The following is a 19,253-nucleotide window of genomic DNA, read 5'->3' on the forward strand; positions in this document are numbered from 1 at the left end:
CGGGAGACGGGCGACGCTGGGTAGGAGAAAGAGAGGCGCCAGTTTTACTCGGCCGTCGCGGGAGTGAGTATATTTAGGGAGATTTGAGGATATCGGGAGTTGGAGTAAAAAAATTACCCCACTATGCTTTTTAGGGGATCGGCTAGGTGCCCCATAAGGAAGTATAATCGATTTTTTACACCCTTATGGCCTTATGGCCTTTTAAGGGATGGGTTAGGAAGCCTTAGATACCTAAGCTGGGAAGAGGTTGATGAGGATGCAAGGCCACCAAAAGTTTTCAGTCAAACTGGCTGCTCTCCCCGATGGGCTGAATTAGCATAGCAGGCCACATTCAGAAGGCCACAACGACTGAATCTGAATGTCAGCCACCACGGCACATTCAGTTAAAAAAAATTCCCCATGGTTTCTCACTTAACAATAGCAGAACGTAACAGCTCGATGTACTGGCCATATTACCTGGTGGTTCAATTGAGAAATATGCTGCGAATATTCAGGCTGACACTGTAGGTCCGGAACAACTCACATGGTTCGTCAGCAAACTACAGCAAGGCCAAACTTCTCAGGTTAATCCTAACCCCAAAATGCGACCAAATTCCTAAAACAGCATGTTTCTCCAGGTTTTCCGCAAAACGAGAGTTCACCAAACTACCATCATCAGCTTCCTAAGCCATCAGAGCACCTGCACCTGTTAGTTCTAAGAAATGAACACGGAAAGTTAGTGAAATATACAGTATGAAACTTCAGGGATGTTTCAATATGAGCATGAGGTGCATTTCGACAAGGAAAACGTGATATAAAAAAAGATAGCGCAGTGTGTTATTTTAAACAAACAGTCACTACTACAGTAGTACTTGGCCAGTGTGCAACATGTTTATTTTCTACTTGATTGAAGCAGAAAAACGGTGATCACTTGTTGAGAAATAACAAGCTTGAGTTTCAGGCTTGACTAGTGGTAATACTTCAGGAAAAGGAAAGACTAGTGATGGCAATGCTATACATCCGTCATGGTCTTATACGCTACACAACTTCATGCCTAATTTGCACTTGCGAATTTAATCGGGTCTACTAGCTAAGAAACAAAAATACACCCATCTGAAAGGTGCACGGTAAAACAAACACAAATATTGTCAGCACCACCATCAATACAATATACAAGCTATTGATATAAGACTGCATTGTGAAATGAATATTTTTTATAACAAATGTGAGAAATATCATTAACACTAACATGTAATTATGCAACTAGTATTTTGAGTCCCAAACAAATTACTCATTCTGTTGAAATACCAACCAGATAAGCAATGACGGTCTAGTAGGATGCTGGTATATTGGACAACAACTAGTAGTCATTGAGAAACTACGCACAACATTTATATCAAGTCATGAACTCAATGCGCTGACTATATGTAAGACGAATACATCATCCTAAACATGTGAATGTATGATATATAGCAAGAGTGGGTCAATAAAAAGACTTCAACCAAGAGATACAATGGCTGGTAACTTGGTACCTTCATTTCTTCTAGCATTTGTCTGAACGAACCAGAACATCAGCTAAAGTTAGCTGTTTTGGGGCACCCTTCTTGCCTGAAAAGAAGTTCCTTTGGTCAAGATACAAGAATTTGAATGACAGCCACCATAATGACACATAATGTTTTTACAATGGGTGGCATCAACATCATAAAATTAGTGCTGCCTGAGAGCATCATTTAACATAATTTTGCTTTTGTTCTAATATCAGTGTTAGCGGAAACAATGCACTAAAATTTGGCTGTGTGATGAATTATTGATGCAGGGGCCAAGGGGTGTAAACTCTTCCTTGATCTAGAAAACAATAATTGAGCTATAAAGTAGTATTGAAGTTACAATGCATAGAGCAGGTTACCAGGAACTCTTAACACCTTACTCAACACACATAGCAACTAAGAGTATAAACAGCACACTACTTATACGGTAGATATCATGCTGTGATCCAGGGGCGGATCCACTATTGGTCATGGGTGTACAGATGTACACCCAAAATGTCCTGCAAAAAAAAACTATATATATGTAAATGACAAAAATACTAAGCTCTCGTGTGGCAAAACAGATCAATAAGCCCATCGGCTGCAGCGGCACAGCCCAGTAACCAGCAGCCCAAGAGCAGCAACAAACCGCCTCTGCTCTCACACTGTCACGCAGGACAACACTAGAGATACTCAGCAGCTCAACTTAGTTCAAATGCCCATTAAAAAACTCAGTCTAAATTCAGCAAATCCACCGGCACCAGAGCCGAACGATCACGGGGCCTGAGCGGGCGTGCGGCTGTGCCGGTGGAGGGCTCGACCAAGCCGACGGCACCGGAGGCGGACTGGATGGAGCCCCCATAGTCAAGCCGTGCAGTGCCATGCCTGCCGCGGATGCAACATCAGCACAAACGGGTCATGGAATGAGCGGCATGTACATTTGTAGGAGCTTATATTTGGATTTAGTCATTTAGAGATAGATAGCTCTACACATGACCACATTAGTAAAGAGGAAGACTGTTGATTTAAAAACAACAAATAAATTATCTTTGGATTGAATTCATTAGTAAAAAAATAACATATGAATTATTTTTGGAATTACTCCATCCGTTTCAAAATAGATGACCCAACTTTGTACTAACGTTAGTACAAAAGTTGAGTAATCTATTTTGGAACGGAGGGAGTAGATATATAGCTCTTTGTAAGTTTCTTCCTCTTTTGAGCTATTTTTGTTTTTGTGAACAATCTGTATTGCTATGGGCCAATGGACTTCTCTGTCAGGGTGAAAAAAAATTGAACACCCAAAGTTGATTTCCTGGATCCGCCACTGCTGTGATCACCTGGAAAAGCAGGCATCCTTTGATCAAGGTACAAGAACTTGAACGACAACTACAATATTAACAGGCAACACTTTGTAACAGTGTATATATATCTGTGCATTGCATACTGAATTGTGCTAGTGACAGAACTGATGCATAGAACATGTTATCATGAATTCAGCACACGATGCCCATAACTTATATATTGCCTTATTGTTAATCAGACTATCAGAGAATAAATCAATTTTGAAGACAATACTTGAGTAGTCGGTGAAATAAACAAAGTATAGAGGTGTGGTTATTAAGTGAATACAAAATACTTGAGGAGTGGCTATCATTTTCTAAAAAAGAACAAAGAAGGCTGCTACACTATGGAGCAGAAAATATCCACACTTCAACTTGTTCAGGCCAACATTTCAAAAAAAAATAAAAATTGTTCAGGCCAAAGCCATTGCCAAGAACCCATCAGATTTATTACTTCAGAGTTTCCATATGTTCAGAAAATAAAGTATAATGCCATACCACAAACCCCATTTTGATAAACTGTTATCGGAACATATGCACAATTTCGTAACTGAGAATACACACCATTGCTAACCATATATGGTTGTTCTTAGTCCAAGCTAAAGTGTACCATCACAGCAAACAAAAAGTTACGAATTTTCTGTAGACGAGCTAAATCACCCATATCAAAACTTTATTTAAGACCAAGTCAAAACCCAACTTTTGTTCGGAGACGCTGAACACCACAAACAAACATGATATCGAAGGCTAGAGACACAAGATCCAAGTAACATGTAAAATAGATAGACTAATTACCAGCCCAAAGTACCTAGTAGTAACTAGTAATAGTACATGCTTAGCAAGCATGGCAGGAGGATATCTTAACTAGTACACGAACTTAAGAGAAATGCTGTAGAGTATTGTGATTCACCTGGAATATGGCTTGATCCAAGAAATGACGGGAGCACACATGGCAAGAACACATTTGACCCGCAATAGCATGGATGGATACCACGGGCCAACACAGATGACTGAGCAATGATCCTGTTCCGGCGCATGTCCATGCTAACAATAACTTCAGCGCCCAAGTTGAGGTACAGCAAGTCAGCGTTGAGCGGATCAATGGCGCCAACCAAAGGCCTCTCCTTGGCATCCAGTGACACCTGGTGCTCCAACGTCCAGCGGCCGCTCTCGTCGTCCAGCACGAATGACCTGATCTGGTAGGGCGCCTCCATTGAAACCTCGACATACAGCAGCCTCCCGTCGCTGACACCCATCCGCCTGTATTTGATAAGGTCGCAAATCTCTGCGTGCGATTGGCGAGGAAGGACGCTGCCGGGAGGCAGCTTGATGTGGCGGAGCTCACACTTGTCACTGAACGGGTCCATGGAGAGGACGCCCAAGCTCACATCCACCCACCACAGACGTCCACCAAAGGCCAGCACCTCGTGATTCAACAAGTGCATCTCGCGCCCAGGCTGCAGCGGAGATGGCCGCACCGTGGCGTCCCATTTCCCTGTGTCCGAGGAGAAGCAAAACACCACGAAGCGCCCCTCGCCGTTGAGCTCTAGGAGCTCAACAACGGCGTACCTCTTAGGCGGCCCGTGCCCGCCGTCTGCTTGGGTGAGCAGGCCCGTGGCCGTCTGCAAGATCTCCTTCATGCCCAAGTAGTCCGGAAGGCGGACAAGCTGGCCAGTAACGGGGTTGCACATGTAGCGCACGAACTCCTTCTCGACGGCCTCATCCATCACCACCTTGGCTTTCTGTTCCGTGGGGCGGGCCAGGTTCAGCCCCGCGGCCGTGTGGGCGCTCAAACGGATCCTCGTGGTCTTCAAGAGGAGAAGGCCGTCCTGGCTCGCGGCGAAGACGACGCTGGCGTGCAAGTTAACGTACCTGCGGTCGGGGTTGCGCTTGCGTTCCTCCAGGTCGTACGCCCTCTCGGGGATGGAGAAGAGAGTGGCCGACGGCGGCGGCGCCAGCGAGAAGGACGCGCCTCGCGTGTAGTTCGTCGTCTCCGACAGGCGGTAGATCATCGCCCAGGGAGGGTTCGAGTCGGCGGTGGAGAGGGAGCGGCGGAGGTGGCCGGGCAGACGGCGGAGCGGGAGCAGCACATCAGCGGAGGCGGAGGCGGCGACGGCGCGGTAGAGGTGGCCGGAGAGGCGACGGAGAGGGAGCAGCATTGCGGCGGAGGCCGGGGAGGAGGCGGCGGCGATGGATTTGGTAGCAGGCGAAGAGGAGAGCAGACCGGAGAGGGTTTTGGGTGGTTTTGGGGAGAGGGAGAGGGAGCGGGGTGGAATGGCTTCCGGTCGGAGAAGCCGAGGAGGGAGGGGCGGGCGCTTTGCTGGCTCTGACAGAACGTTTCGTGCAAGTTTCCCCATCCCATGTGTTTCACTGCTCGGTATGCTTCCGTTGGATACTGGGCAAGATTTTGGATTATGATTCGTGATCTACGTGAGTGACAGATTGAGACTACTCCTATCATCGAGACATCGACACACACTGCAGTGCTTATACTGTACAAGATACAGGTCACCAATTAACAATCACGTAATCCTTCCTCTTCCAAAATTTTGCAATTGATTGTGCAATACTATGCAAATACCTATAATTTTTCGGAAATCTTATTTGGCTGACATTCTCTGGGAGAGTAATGGAAAACGATCCCTTTTTTATCACAGTTTTAGTTCCGAGATCAAACAGTAACAATTTTAAACGAAAATTTGCATTCTTTGACAGAAACTGCCGTGTGGTTCTGAAGAAACTGCCATATTCAGAATTAAAACTGCCAGCGAAATCATTCGCACATGCCATCCCTCCCGACCAACGTCTAAGTGGGTCCATATTTTTTTTAAATACATAGGAAAAGATTTGGAACTTGGTGTTGAGAAACGCAATACTCCCTCCTGCCCATAGTCCTATAAAATGTTATTACAACTAATATGTACTTCCTCCGTTTCATAATATAAGAATGTTTTTGACACTAGTATAATATCAAAAACGTTCTTATATTATGAGATAGAGGGAGTACTAAATTGCCTGTTGTGAACACATCCAACGAATCTCATTAGTTATCCATCAGCACCCTGCCATGTGGGGTTCATAGTTTAAATATTGGATGTGTGTGATAGTTTCGAGATTATTTCTCTAGTACACTCGGACTAGCTAATTTTTCAAGGTAGCGGCCAGATTTCTGTCGAGCTTTGTATGTAGACTTGCATACCTCTTCGTTATGGCAATCGTATCACTTCATTCCACTCCATTTCAACCATCACTCCATCATTCCAGGGAGTCTCAAGATAAGAAGAGAAGAAAGGAAGTTGTTGAGTGATTCCAAGAACACGTCCTTGATTCTACGAAGGCCTGAATCCTCTTTTTCTCGAACCCCCCAAGTGTTTCTCTCTTCTTACACCAATCATATCCTTTGTTAGAGAGAGATCCTATGTGTTTTTGGAAGTGCACTGATTGGAGATCTTTTGAATTCGTCCAAGTGACTTTTCTTTGTTTATTACTCTTGTTGTAGGGTGTGCGCCTCCTAGATAGTTACGAGTTACTTGAGAGTTTTCAATCATAGTATTGTGAATCAATTAGGAGCTTGTACAAGGTACGAAGTCCTGCAAGTTCTACCCCAAGTGATGGGATTTTGGCGCTTCATGATGGGATCTTAGTGTTTCATGAGATTGTTCAAGAGGTTAAGGTGTTGGGGAACGTAGTAATTTCAAAAAAATTCCTACGCACAGACAGGATCATGGTGATGCATAGCAACGAGAGGAGAGAGTGTGTCCACGTACCCTCGTAAACCGAATGCGGAAGCGTTAGCACAACGCGGTTGATGTAGTTGTACGTCTTCACGATCCGACCGATCCAAGTACCGAACACACGGCACCTCCGAGTTCTGCACACGTTCAACTCGATGACGTCCCGCGAGCTCCGATCCAGCAAAGCTTCACAGGGGAGTTTCGTCAGCACGACGACGTGGTGACGGTGATGATGATGCTACCGACGCAGGGCTTCGCCTAAGCACCGCTACGATATAACCGAGGTGGAATATGGTGGAGTGGGCACCGCACACGGCTGGAATAGATCAACTGATCAACTTGTGTCTAGAGGTGCCTCCTGCCCTCGTATATAAAGGAGTGGAGGAGGGGAGGGTCGAGCCTCTCTAGGGCGCGCCATGGGGAGTCCTATTCCCATCAGGAGTAGGATTCCCCCCTTTCCAACTTGGAGTAGGAGAGGGAAGGAAGAGGAAGGAGGGAGGAAGGAAAGGGGGGGCCGTCCCCCTCCCAATTCGGATTGGGCTTGGGGGGGGGGCACCACCTCCCTTGCTCCTTTCCCCTCCTTTCCACTAAAGCCCAATAAGGCCCATATACCTCCTGGGGGGTTCCGATAACATCCCGGTGCTCCGGTATATTCCCGATCTCACCCGGAACCATTTCGGTATCCAAATATAGTCGTCCAATATATGGATCTTTATGTCTCGACCATTTCGAGACTCCTCGTCATGTCTGCGATCATATCCGGGACTTCGAACTACCTTCGGTACATCAAAAACACAAAAACTCACAATACGATCGTCACCGAACTTTAAGCGTACGGACCCTACGGGTTCGAGAACTATGTAGACATGACTGAGACACGTCTCTGGTCAATAACCAATAGCGGAACCTGGATGCTCATATTTGCTCCCACATATTCTACGAAGATCTTTATCGGTCAAACCGCATAGCAACATACGTTGTTCCCTTTGTCATCGGTATGTTACTTGCCCGAGATTCGATCGCCGGTATCTCAATACCTAGTTCAATCTCGTTACTGGCAAGTCTCTTTAGTCGTTCTGTAATGCATCATTCCTCAACTAACTCATTAGTTACAATGCTTGCAAGGCTTATAGTGATGTGCATTACCGAGAGGCCCCAGAGATACCTCTCCAACAATCGGAGTGACAAATCCTAATCTCGAAATATGCCAACTCAACAAGTACCTTCGGAGACACCTGTAGAGCACCTTTATAATCACCTAGTTACATTGTGACGTTTGGTAGCACACAAAGTGTTCCTCCGGTAAACGGGAGTTGCATAATCTCATAGTCATAGGAACATGTATGAGTCATGAAGAAAGCAATAGCAACATACTAAAACGATCAAGTGCTAAGCTAACGGAATGGGTCAAGCCAATCACATCATTCTCCTAATGATGTGATCCCATTAATAAAATGACAACTCATGTCTATGGCTAGGAAACATAACCATCTTTGATCAACGAGCTAGTCAAGTAGAGGCATACTAGTGACACTCTGTTTGTCTGTGTATTCACACATGTATTATGTTTCCCGTTAATAAAATTCTAGCATGAATAATAAACATTTATCATGATATAAGGAAATAAATAATAACTTTATTATTGCCTCTAGGACATATTTCCTTCAGTCTCCCACTTGCACTAGAGTCAATAATCTAGATTACACAGTAATGATTCTAACACCCATGGAGCCTTGGTGCTGATCATGTTTTGCTCGTGGAAGAGGCTTAGTCAATGGGTCTGCAACATTCAGATCCGTGTGTATCTTGCAAATCTCTATGTCTCCCACCTGGACTTGATCCCGGATGGAGTTGAAGCGTCTCTTGATGTGCTTGGTTCTCTTGTGAAATCTGGATTCCTTTGCCAAGGCAATTGCACCAGTATTGTCACAAAATATTTTCATTGGACCCGATGCACTAGGTATGACACCTAGATTGGATATGAACTCCTTCATCCAGACTCCTTCATTTGCTGCTTCCGAAGCAGCAATGTACTCCACTTCACATGTAGATCCCACCACGACGCTCTGTTTAGAACTGCTCCAACTGACAGCTCCACCGTTTAATATAAACATGTATCCGGTTTGCGATTTAGAATCATCCGGATCAGTGTCAAAGCTTGCATCAACGTAACCATTTATGATGAGCTCTTTGTCACCTCCATAAACGAGAAACATATCCTTAGTCCTTTTCTGGTACTTCAGGATGTTCTTGACCGTTGTCCAGTGATCCACTCCTAGATTACTTTGGTATCTCCCTGCTAAACTAATAGCAAGGCACACATCAGGTCTGGTACACAGCATTGCATACATGATAGAGCCTATGGCTGAAGCATAGGGAACATCTTTCATTTTCTCTCTATCTTCTGCAGTGCTCGGGCATTGAGTCTTACTCAACTTCACACCTTGTAATACAGGCAAGAACCCTTTCTTTGCTTGATCCATTTTGAACTTCTTCAAAACTTTGTCAAGGTATGTGCTTTGTGAAAGTCCAATTAAGCGTCTTGATCTATCTCTATAGATATTGATGCCTAATATGTAAGAAGCTTCGCCGAGGTCTTTCATTGAAAAACTTTTATTCAAGTATCCTTTTATGCTATCCAGAAATTCTATATCATTTCCAATAAAAAATATGTCATCCACATAGAATATTAGAAATGCTACAGAGCTCCCACTCACTTTCTTGTAAATACAGGCTTCTCCAAAAGTCTGTATAAAACCATATGCTTTGATCACACTATCAAAACGTTTATTCCAACTCCGAGAGGCTTGCACCAGTCCATAAATGGATCGCTGGAGCTTGCACACTTTGTTAGCACCTTTTGGATCGATAAAACCTTCAGGTTGCATCATATACAACTCTTCTTCCAGAAATCCATTCAGGAATGCAGTATTTACATCCATTTGCCAAATTTCATAATCATAAAATGCGGCAATAGCTAACATGATTCAGATGGACTAAGCATCGCTACGGGTGAGAAGGTATCATCGTAGTCAACTCCTTGAACTTGTCGAAAACCTTTCGCAACAAGTCGAGCTTTGTAGACAGTAATATTACCATCAGCGTCTGTCTTCTTCTTAAAGATCCATTTATTATCGATGGCTTGCCGATCATCGGGCAAGTCAACCAAAGTCCACACTTTGTTCTCATACATGGATCCCATCTCAGATTTCATGGCCTCAAGCCATTTTGCGGAATCTGGGCTCATCATCGCTTCCTCATAGTTCGTAGGTTCGTCATGGTCTAGCAACATGACCTTCAGAACAGGATTACCGTACCACTCTGGTGCGGATCTTACTCTGGTTGACCTACGAGGTTCGGTAGTAACTTGATCTGAAGTTTCATGATCATCATCATTAGCTTCCTCACTAATTGGTGTAGGTGTCACAGGAACTGGTTTCTGTGATGAACTACTTTCCAATAAGGGAGCAGGTACACTTACCTCATCAAGTTCTACTTTCCTCCCACTCACTTCTTTCGAGAGAAACTCCTTCTCTAGAAAGGATCCATTCTTAGCAACAAATGTTTTGCCTTCGGATTTGTGATAGAAGGTGTACCCAACAGTTTCCTTTTGGTATCCTATGAAGACACATTTCTCCGATTTGGGTTTGAGATTATCATGTTGAAGCTTTTTTACATAAGCATCGCAGCCCCAAACTTTAAGAAACGACAACTTTGGTCTCTTGCCAAACCATAGTTCATAAGGAGTCGTCTCAACGGATTTTGATGGTGCCCTATTTAATGTGAATGCAGCCGTCTCTAAAGCATAACCCCAAAACGATAGCGGTAAATCAGTAAGAGACATCATAGATCACACCATATCTAGTAAAGTACGATTACGACGTTCGGACACACCATTACGCTGTGGTGTTCCGGGTGGCATGAGTTGCGAAACTATTCCGCATTGTTTCAAATGTAGACCAAACTCGTAACTCAAATATTCTCCTCCACGATCAGATCGTAGAAACTTTATTTTCTTGTTATGATGATTTTCCACTTCACTCTGAAATTATTTGAACTTTTGAAATGTTTCAGACTTATGTTGCATTAAGTAGATATACCCATATCTGCTCAAATCATCTGTGAAGGTGAGAAAATAACGATACCCGCCACGAGCCTCAATATTCATTGGACCACATACATCAGTATGTATGATTTCCAACAAATCTGTTGCTCGCTCCATAGTTCCGGAGAACGGCGTTTTAGTCATCTTGCCCATAAGGCATGGTTTGCAAGTACCAAGTGATTCATAATCAAGTGATTCCAAAAGTCCATCAGTATGGAGTTTCTTCATGCGCTTTATACCAATATGACCCAAACGGCAGTGCCACAAATAAGTTGCACTATCATTATCAACTCTGCATCTTTTGACTTCAACATTATGAATATGTGTATCACTACTATAGAGATTCAACAAAAATAGACCACTCTTCAAGGGTGCATGACCATAAAAGATATTACTCATATAAATAGAACAACCATTATTATCAGATTTAAATGAATAACCGTCTCGCATCAAACAAGATCCAGATATAATGTTCATGCTTAACGCTGGCACCAAATAACAATTATTTAGGTCTAAAACTAATCCCGAAGTTAGATGTAGAGGTAGCGTGACGACGGCGATCACATCGACTTTGGAACCATTTCCCACGCGCATCGTCACCTCGCCCTTAGCCAATCTTCACTTAATCCGTAGCCCTTGTTTCGAGTTGCAAATATTAGCAACAGAACCAGTATCAAATACCCAGGTGCTACTGCGAGCTCTGGTAAGGTACACTTCAATAACATGTATATCACATATACCTTTGTTCACCTTGCCATCCTTCTTATCCGCCAAATACTTGGGGCAGTTCCGCTTCCAGTGACCAGTCTGTTTGCAGTAGAAGCACTCAGTCTCAGGCTTAGGTCCAGACTTGGGTTTCTTCTCCTGAGAAGCAACTTGTTTGCTGTTCTTTTTGAAGTTCCTCTTCTTCTTCCCTTTGCCCTTTTTCTTGAAACTAGTGGTCTTGTTGACCATCAACACTTGATGCTCCTTCTTGATTTCTACCTCCGCTGCCTTCAGCATTGCGAAGAGCTCGGAATTGTCTTGTTCATCCCTTGCATATTATAGTTCATCACGAAGCTTTTGTAGCTTGGTGGCAGTGATTGAGGAACTCTGTCAATGACACTATCAACAGGAAGATTAACGCCCAGTTGAGTCAAGTGATTATGATACCCAGACATTTTGATTATATGTTCACTGACAAAACTATTCTCCTCCATCTTGCAGCTATAGAACTTATTGGAGACTTCATATCTCTCAACCCGGGCATTTGCTTGAAATATTAGCTTCAACTCCTGGAACATCTCATATGCTCCATGATGTTCAAAACATCGTTGAAGTCCCGGTTCTAAGCCGTAAAGCATGGCACATTGAACTATCGAGTAGTCATCAGCTTTACTCTGCCAGACGTTCTTAATGTCATCAACAGCATCTGCAGCAGGCCTGGCACTGATGACCCACAAGTATAGGGGATCTATCGTAGTCCTTTCGATAAGTAAGAGTGTCGAACCCAATGAGGAGCAGAAGGAAATGATAAGCGGTTTTCAGCAAGGTATTCTCTGTAAGTACTGAAATAAGTGGTAACAGATAGTTGTGTGATAGGATAAATTGTAACGAGCAACAAGTAACAAAAGTAAACAAAGTGCAGCAAGGTGGCCCAATCATTTTGTATCAAAGGACAAGCCGGAACAAACTCTTATAATAGGAAAAGCGCTCCCGAGGACACATGGGAATATCGTCAAGCTAGTTTTCATCACGTTCATATGATTCGCGTTCGATACTTTGATAATTTGATATGTGGGTGGACCGGTGCTTGGGTGCTGTTTTTACTTGAACAATCATCCCACTTATGATTAACCTCTATTGCAAGCATCCGCAACTACAACAAAAGTATTAAGGTAAACCTAACCATAGCATGAAACATATGGATCCAAATCAGCCCCTTACGAAGCAACGCATAAACTAGGGTTTAAGCTTCTGTCACTCTAGCTACTCATCATCTACTTATTACTTCCCAATGCCTTCCTCTAGGCCCAAATAATGGTGAAGTGTTATGTAGTCGACGTTCACATAACACCACTAGAGGCTAGACGACATACATCTTATCAAAATATCAAACGAATACCAAGTTCACATGACTACTCATAGCAAGACTTCTCCCTTGTCCTCAGGAACGAACGTAATTACTCACAAAGCATATTCATGTTCATAATCAGAGGGGTAATAATATGCATATAGGATCTGAACATATGATCTTCCACCAATTAAACCAACTAGCATCAACTACAAGGAGTAATCAACACTACTAGCAACCTACTAGCACCAATCCCGGACTTTGAGACAAGAATTGGATACAAGAGATGAACTAGGGTTTGGAGATGAGATGGTGCTGGTGAAGATGTTGATGGAGATTGCCATCTCCCGATGAGAGGAGTGTTGGTGATGATGATGGTGATGATTTCCCCCTCCGGGAGGGAAGTTTCTCCGACAGAACAGCTCTGCCGGAGCTCTAGATTGGATCCGCCAAGGTTCCGCCTCGTGGCGGCGGAGTCTCGTCCCGAAAAGTTCCTTCTTAATTTTTTTTCATTGAAAGACCTCATATAGGAGAAGATGGGCATCGGAGAGCCACTAGGGGGTCCATGAGATAGGGGGGCGCGCCCTAGGGGGGGCGTCCCCCACCCTCGTGAGCAGGGTGTGGGCCCCCTGGCCTTCATCTTTGGCGTGGATTTTTCTTTATTTCTTTTAAGACGTTCCATGGAGTTTCAGGACTTTTGGAGTTGCGCAGAATAGGTCTCTAATATTTGCTCCTTTTTTAGACTAGAATTCCAGCTGCCGGCATTCTCCCTCTTTATGTAAACCTTGTAAAATAACAGAGAATAGCCATAAGTATTGTGACATAAAGTGAAATAACAGTCCACAATGCAATAAATATCGATATAAAAGCATGATGCAAAATGGATGTATCAGGCACCCAGCGGTGCTTCCAGGACGTAATTCTTCTGTGCAGCAATGAGGATAATCCTCAAGTTACGGACCCAGTCCGTGTAATTTCTACCATCATCTTTCAACTTTGCTTTCTCAAGGAACGCATTAAAATTCAACGGAACAACAACACGGGCCATCTATCTACAATCAACATAGACAAGCAAAATACTATTAGGTACTAAGTTCATGATAAATTTAAGTTCAATTAATCATATTACTTGAGAACTCCCACTTAGATAGACATCCCTCTAATCATCTAAGAACTAAACCATGTCCGATCATCACATGAGATGGAGTAGTTTTCAGTGGTGAACATCACTATGTTGATCATATCTACTATATGATTCACGCTCGACCTTTCGGTCTCAGTGTTCTGAGGCCATATCTGCATATGCTAGGCTCGTCAAGTTTAACCCGAGTATTCTGCAAGTGCAAAAATGGCTTGCATCCATTGTAGATGAACGTAGAGCTTATCACACCCGATCATCACGTGGTGTCTCGGCACGACGAACTTTGGCAACGGTGCATACTCAGGGAGAACACTTTTATCTTGAAATTTAGTGAGAGATCATCTTATAATGCTACCGCCAATCAAGGCAAAATAAGATGCATAAAAGATAAACATCACATGCAATCAATATAAGTGATATGATATGGCCATCATCATCTTGTGCTTGTGATCTCCATCTCCAAAGCACCGTCATGATCACCATCGTCACCCGCGCGACACCTTGATCTCCATCGTAGTATCGTTCTCGTCTCGCCAACTATTGCTTCTATGACTATGGCTACCGCTTAGTGATAAAGTAAAGGAATTACAGGGTGATTGCATTGCATACAATAAAGTGACAACCATATGGCTCCTGCCAGTTGCCGATAACTCCGTTACAAAACATGATCATCTCATACAATAAATATAGCATCATGTCTTGACCATATCACATCACAACATGCCCTGCAAAAACAAGTTAGACATCCTCTACTTTGTTGTTGCAAGTTTTACGTGGCTGCTACGGGCTGAGCAAGAACCGTTCTTACCTACGCATCAAAAGCACAACGATAGTTCGTCAAGTTAGTGATGTTTTAACCTTCTCAAGGACCGGGCGTAGCCACACTTGGTTCAACTAAAGTTGGAGAAACTAACATCCGCCAGCCACCTATGTGCAAAGCACGTTGGTAGAACCAGTCTCGTGTAAGCGTACGCGTAATGTCGGTCTGGGCCGCTTCATCCAACAATACCGCTGAACCAAAGTATGACATGCTGGTAAGCAGTATGACTTGTATCGCCCACAACTCACTTGTGTTCTACTCGTGCATATAACATCTACGCATAAAACCAGGCTCTGATGCCACTGTTGGGGAACGTAGTAATTTCAAAAAAATCCTACGCACAGACAGGATCATGGTGATGCATAACAATGAGAGGGGAGAGTGTGTCCACGTACCCTCGTAGACCGAATGCGGAAGCGTTAGCACAACGCGGTTGATGTAGTTGTACGTCTTCACGATCCAACTGATCCAAGTACCGAACACACGGCACCTCCGAGTTCTGCACACGTTCAACTTGATGACGTCCCGCGAGCTCCGATCCAGCAAAGCTTCACAGGGGAGTTTCGTCAGCACGATGGCGTGGTGACGGTGATGATGATGCTACCGACGCAGGGCTTCGCCTATGCACCGCTATGATATAACGGAGTTGGAATATGGTGGAGGGGGGCATCGCACACGGCTGGAATAGATCAACTGATCAACTTGTGTCTAGAGGTGCCCCTGCCCCCGTATATAAAGGAGTGGAGGAGGGGAGGGCCGGCCCTCTCTAGGGCACGCCATGGGGAGTCCTCCCATCGGGAGTAGGATTCCCCCCTTTCCAACTTGGAGTAGGAGAGGGAAGGAGGGAGGAAGGAAAGGGGGGCCGGCCCCCCTCCCAATTCGGATTGGGCTTGGGGGGGGGGAGGCGCCACCTCCCTTGCTCCTTTTCCCTCCTTTCCACTAAAGCCCAATAAGGCCCATATACCTCCCGGGGGGTTCCGATAACATCCCGGTGCTCCGGTATATTCCCGATCTCACCCGGAACCATTCCGGTATCCAAATATAGTCGTCCAATATATTGATCTTTATGTCTCGACCACTTTGAGACTCCTCGTCATGTCTGTGATCATATCCGAGACTCCGAACTACCTTCGGTACATGAAAAACACAAAAACTCATAATACGACCGTCAGCGAACTTTAAGCGTGCGGACCCTACGGGTTCGAGAACTATGTAGACATGACCGAGACATGTCTCTGGTCAATAACCAATAGCGGAACCTGGATGGTCATATTGGCTCCCACATATTCTACAAAGATCTTTATCGGTCAAACCGCATAACAACATACGTTGTTCCCTTTGTCATCGGTATGTTACTTGCCCGAGATTCGATCGTCGGTATCTCAATACCTAGTTCAATCTCGTTACCGACAAGTCTCTTTACTCGTTTTGTAATGCACCATCCCGCAACTAACTCATTAGTTACAATGCTTGCAAGGCTTATAGTGATGTGCATTACCGAGAGGGCCCAGAGATACCTCTCCGACAATCGGAGTGACAAATCCTAATCACGAAATATGCCAACTCAACAAGTACCTTCGGAGACACCTGTAGAGCACATTTATAATCACCCAGTTACATTGTGACGTTTGGTAGCACACAAAGTGTTCCTCCGATAAACGGGAGTTGCATAATCTCATAGTCATAGAAACATGTATAAGTCATGAAGAAAGCAATAGCAACATACTAAAATGATCAAGTGCTAAGCTAACGGAATGGGTCAAGTCAATCACATCATTTTCCTAATGATGTGATCCTGTTAATCAAATGACAACTGATGTATATGGCTAGGAAACATAATCATCTTTGATCAACGAGCTAGTCAAGTAGAGGCATACTAGTGATACTCTGTTTGTCTATGTATTCACACATGTATTATGTTTCCGGTTAATACAATTCTAGCATGAATAATAAACATTTATCATGATATAAGGAAATAAATAATAACTTTATTATTTCCTCTAGGGCATATTTCCTTCATAAGGTTCAACGTCAGAATGGTGTGTTCCTTAAGCTGGATTTCCAGAACACCATGATCGCCTGGACTGGTCCTTTCTCCGCTGGATCTTGGAGTTGTGGGGGTTCGATGATCATTGGTTTAGTTGAATCAGCAAGTTGGTCATGAGTGGTAGCACATCCATTAATGTTAGCGCGGAGGTGGGCCTCTATTTTAGGTCTTCGTGTGGGGTGAGGCAGGGGGTTCTATCTTCCCATCCTCTTCAACCTTGCAGTTGACACCCTGACGGCCCTGGATAAAGCCAGGATGGTCAGCCACATCTCTGTTGTGGTTGGGCATATTATCCATGGAGGTGGGGTGACCCATCTTCAATATGCTAACAATATCACAATACTATGATCATGGTGGAGGGATCGGAGATTTGATATGATCAATCTCAAGTTCCTCCTCCTTTTCTTTGAGGGCATATCACGCCTTAAGGTCAACTTCGATAAGAGCGAGGTTGTGGCCTTGGGGTACTCGCTCATGAGTTAATAGCGGATAACAAACACGCTTAATTGTAGGTTATCCTCCTTCCTTGTCTCTTACTTGGGGATGCCGCTCTCTTATTCTAGGATCCGGATCTGGGACTTTGACCCGCTTATGGGACGGGTGGCATCCAAAGCGGAGCCGTGGCGTGGGAGGTTCACCTCCAAATTATGGGAGCAAATATATGCTCGTTGACTCTTGCCCGACTATGTTTGTGATGGGGTTATATATTTTGCATGAAGGAGTGCATAGCTCCTTCGACAAGGATATATCATGCTTCTTCTGGCAGGAGGCTAGTGGGAGGCAGAAATACTATTGTTGGAAATATGCCTTAGAGGCAATAATATTTGTATTATTATATTTCCATATTCATAATTAAAGAGTTTATATTTCATGTTCCTAGAATATGCGATTCAGTGGAAAACTCATATCCACGTGTGGAGTGAGAAACGGTTAAATAAAAGGTTCCTAGTCCCTCCTCTAGGACTAGCTCAAGTGTTGTTGGTGAACACGTTTTCTGAATCTTAGGATATCGTTAAGTGTAATGATAGTCCTAAAACAACATTGAGATTATGACATTGGAAGAACGATCATACTGAATCGACTCAATCTTGTCTGTTATGAATTGCATTAATATCATCTGTAATCAATTGTAATAACATTGAGTTTTAGCGTGTGATTTTGCTCCTTAGACCATGAGAGTATCGTAGTCACTTCTTAACGTACGGTGGGCTTTGGGGTTGCTCAAATGTCACTTGTAACACCGTGATCATAACGACAACTTACATGTTCATCAGAAAGTTTGACAAGGGACTAGATAGCTCGAGAATGGGATTTTCTCCTTGGACGATGGAGAGATATTCTTAGGGCCCTCTCAGTGTGACGACATCCATTATTACTAGCCAGACACCGGTGACTACGTCACGTGGATGCCGGAACACAATAACGAGAAAGAAAAACAAAATCGGTAACGAGGATTTCAGTACAGTGAGCATGGTGATGACTCAGGAGGATACCGATGCATCCCAGGTTTTGTGAAGTATCGCGAGCAAAGGGAACAGCACATGATAACCAAAGTCTCACTCGAATATCATTCGTGTGCTCATAGGGATCGATATGGACATTCGTCGTTCTGCTATCGGTCATTGAATGAACGGTTTCGTTCACATCTATGAGTTATCGAACCTACGGGTCACAAGCTTAAGGCAATCATGATCTGCTAAGTGTTAGTAGGACGGGAGTAATAAAAATATATTTGTGAATTTTTTGGTTAATATTCGGAATAATTTCGAGAGGATCCGGAAGTGTTTTGGGGTCACCGGAAGGGTTTCAGTGAATATCAGGTAATACCGGGTATTATCGATAAATAATATATAGGTGGAAAATGTTTCTGGGGATGTTAAATCATATATAAAATGGTCTGAAAGTATCGAGAACAATTTTATATTTAATTTAATATCAACGGGTCTGAGAAAGGCCAAGAGGTGGGACTCAACTTGGGCCACAAGGACCCAAGAGGGGAGGCGCCCCTTCCTCTAAGGAAGGAGGCCGAATTGGGGAGGGGGAGGAGTCAGACTCCTCCTCCTCGTGGCTGGCGCACCAAGGGGGAAACATTCCCCCTTGGTGGCAGCCCTGCCTCTCCCCTCTATCCTATATATACACACGAGGATATGTGCTCTTTTGAACACAAGTTTGGAGACTCCTCTAGTTCTTCTAGTTCTAATTTTAGTTGGTCCTAGTTGACTAATTAGAGCTAGACTAAACCCTCTAATCCTCATAAGTAGAAGTCCTGTGTAGTTCTAATCTCCTCCCTCTAATTCTTCGGTGACGATTAACTCTGGAGGCGAAGCGCTGCTGGACCGTGAAGGTTGCACGCTTGCAACCAAGTAGAGAGGTCGTTCTTTCAGTCTTCGGTTCGAGGGACTGTTCATGGGTAGTTCGTGGGATCGTTCATCAACGGTTCGAGGGACTCCAAGTACGATCTATACCGACACGTTCTTCTTCCGCTGCAACTCGGTGACGGTAACG

The 19,253-nt window shown here is 44.1% G+C and overlaps 1 protein-coding gene across 1 annotated transcript; it reads right to left on the reverse strand.

Annotated features, from left to right (window-relative positions):
• Positions 1-407: 407 nt before the first annotated feature.
• LOC125528235 (uncharacterized) lies at positions 408-5,122 on the reverse strand. The gene is made up of 3 exons (XM_048692731.2): positions 3,759-5,122; positions 1,512-1,587; positions 408-694 (listed from the first exon to the last, which is right to left on the reverse strand). The coding sequence occupies exons 1-2, from the start codon at positions 5,005-5,007 to the stop codon at positions 1,523-1,525; spliced, it is 1,314 nt and encodes a 437-aa protein (XP_048548688.1). The 5' UTR covers positions 5,008-5,122; the 3' UTR covers positions 408-694; positions 1,512-1,522.
• Positions 5,123-19,253: the final 14,131 nt, after the last annotated feature.

The sequence above is a fragment of the Triticum urartu genome, chromosome 2A, assembly GCF_056163025.1.
Source record: "Triticum urartu cultivar PI428250 chromosome 2A, HENAU_Tu73, whole genome shotgun sequence".
NCBI classification, from domain to species: Eukaryota; Viridiplantae; Streptophyta; class Magnoliopsida; order Poales; family Poaceae; genus Triticum; species Triticum urartu.